At 44.6% G+C, this 2,369-nt stretch overlaps 1 protein-coding gene across 1 annotated transcript; it reads right to left on the reverse strand.

Annotated features, from left to right (window-relative positions):
- Positions 1-1,558: 1,558 nt before the first annotated feature.
- Positions 1,559-2,364, reverse strand: LOC114635980 (EKC/KEOPS complex subunit LAGE3-like; the record flags this gene model as incomplete). Its single annotated transcript, XM_028784306.1, has 3 exons — positions 1,559-1,703; positions 1,875-2,003; positions 2,318-2,364. Coding segments are annotated over 3 exons (321 nt in total), but the record flags the coding sequence as incomplete, so codon positions are not given.
- Positions 2,365-2,369: the final 5 nt, after the last annotated feature.

Here is a 2,369-nt window from a genome sequence, read left to right on the forward strand (position 1 = left end):
ATTAGTCAGATATTATTACCCTCAAACTGTACCACCTGAATTCAATTGATTCAATGATCCCTTGCATTCCCTACCCCCCACCCCAACTCCCCTTACTCTGTGACTTAATGGTGCTAACCCCTCTGGCCTACATAGTGCTTTATTTTGGCCTCCTCATCCAAAATTTTCACCCCAGTGACCCCCTTTTTTTAAAAAAGTAAAGGGGAGAAGATGTGAGACTGGGTAAGGGTATCCTGTGTCATGGTTGAGCAGTTGCCTAGAACCCCGAGACTCTGTGTGAGAAGTGGCAGGAGTTCAGCGTGCCCCCAAAACCCAGGGTCCTGAAAAGCAGTCACATCTCCATAGAATTACATTGTTCAGTCACATAGACCAAACTATAGGCCTCAGGCCCTAGCGATTTACATCCTTTTGTTTGTTTGTTTGTTTGTTTGTTTTTTCGAGACAGAGTTTCTCTGTGTAGTTCTGGCTGTCCTGGAACGCACTGGCCTCGAACTCAGAAATCCCCCTGTCTCTGCCTCCCAAGTGCTGGGATTAAAGGTGTGCGCCACCACCACCTGGCCGTGATTTACATCCTAATGAAGGCCAGACAGCCCCTCCCAAAGTGCACAGAGGCCTCTGGGCCTAGGGATTTACATACTAATGAAGGCCAGAGGGCAGAGCAAATTAAGTATGCCTCCCCAGAACCTCCCCAGATCCGCCCCTTTCTCCCTCCCTATATAACTCAGGACTGCCCTGAGTTTTTGGGGGGGGGGTATGCTTAGATCCATCCACCACCTGCCATGACAATAAACCTTTCTGGAACAAAAAAAAAAAAAGAAAAAAGAAAAGAAAAAGAAAATCAAGGCTTGGAAATAAAAACTCAAAATATTCAATATAAAAATTTATCTTCTAACTTTTATGTAAACATATTTATGTGGCACTTAGTGTATGTAGAGTCCAGTAAAGTAGAGGGGCCAGAGAAGTGAAAAATTTTTTTAAAGGAGTAGGAAGGGTGACAGAACATATCTGATATGAAAATAAAAGGGGGAGGGATACTGAAGATGAAAGTGTTGAGGTTGGGATAGATGTGGAGAGAGAGCGAGCAAGGAAGACAGTACAAAAAAGCCAAACACACAAAAAATCCAACAACAAAAAACCAAGTGTGTATGAAAATGCCATGGAGAAATAAGCTGCACTGCATGCTAAAATAAAAAAAAATCAACCCCATTAAATGCTCCAAGACTATACTTAATTTAATTTTCCCTCCATATCCTAAACTGTCTTACATTACTTTGGACTATTCAAACAATTAAATTCCAGAACAAGTTCTTCACAGAACCACACAGATGAGAAAATCTGGAAGTTTCTGCCATATTAAAGTAAAATCAGATGAAAAATATTTGGCATTTTTTATTTTGTTCAGTAACATTTAAACACCCATTCCTTCAGCAACCCAGAAACAGTGCAACCAAGAGACTGATATGGAGCATTACAGCATTGAAATGCTGAAGTTTAAGTTCAAAATAACAGTTACTCAAAACAGGAAACGCTTCTGACTTTTCTTGTATCTGGTAACATGTTAGGATTCACGACTTCTTCCTCGTCCTCGTTTGACAATAGCCACAAATTCCAGGCGCTGAATGTTTCTCATCACTAGGGAGAGCTGGTCAAGGAAAGTGTTGATGGAAATTCGGAAGAGGACAGGGTCTTCAGTAGTCCACCTACTAAAATTGAGAAAGTGACACCGTCAGGGAAATGATGAGGGGTTTGTTCAGGTCCGCCACCCAATGCCTTCCTGCTTACATATAATTCACCAGTGTCTCCCTTAGGGCACCACTAGAGTGCACACTACCTCCCAAACCCGAGGCCACCCCCTCCAGACTTGCAATACTGACACAGCCAGAATACTGTCATTCACTGTGAACTCCTGCTGAACCATCACTTGCTGGCGACGGGCATTGGCGACCAGGGATCTGCGGGCCATGTCTGCCTCCACTGCAGTCCGGAAAGGCACTGTTACAGAGCTGGGAGGAGATAATGTTAAGGCATCATCCACTGCATATACTATACCTTTGCCTGGATATACCCATTAGGCCTGCCTGGCAATGAACCCTCCTGCAACCCAAGCCCAGTCATCTCCTACCTCCCCAGTGGTTCTGGTCTTGTTCTACACTCTTCAGCCCTCTCAGGTAAGGAGTCTCCTTGTCCTGTCATGACTACTCACACTGCATCTGTCTGTCCTTTCCCTAGTCAGCTGTGCACCGAAAGCCTTCCATGGAAGTTTTATCCTTCCTTATCTTCCCATGGCCCCTGCCAAGGGTCTTCCAGGAAAGGATACAACTCCAGGAGTCGACTTGCAATTGTTGCTGCATCTCCGCTGGGTCCAGGGA

The sequence above is a fragment of the Grammomys surdaster genome, unplaced genomic scaffold (genome assembly GCF_004785775.1).
Source record: "Grammomys surdaster isolate TR1022 unplaced genomic scaffold, NIH_TR_1.0 120748, whole genome shotgun sequence".
NCBI lineage: Eukaryota > Metazoa > Chordata > Mammalia > Rodentia > Muridae > Grammomys > Grammomys surdaster.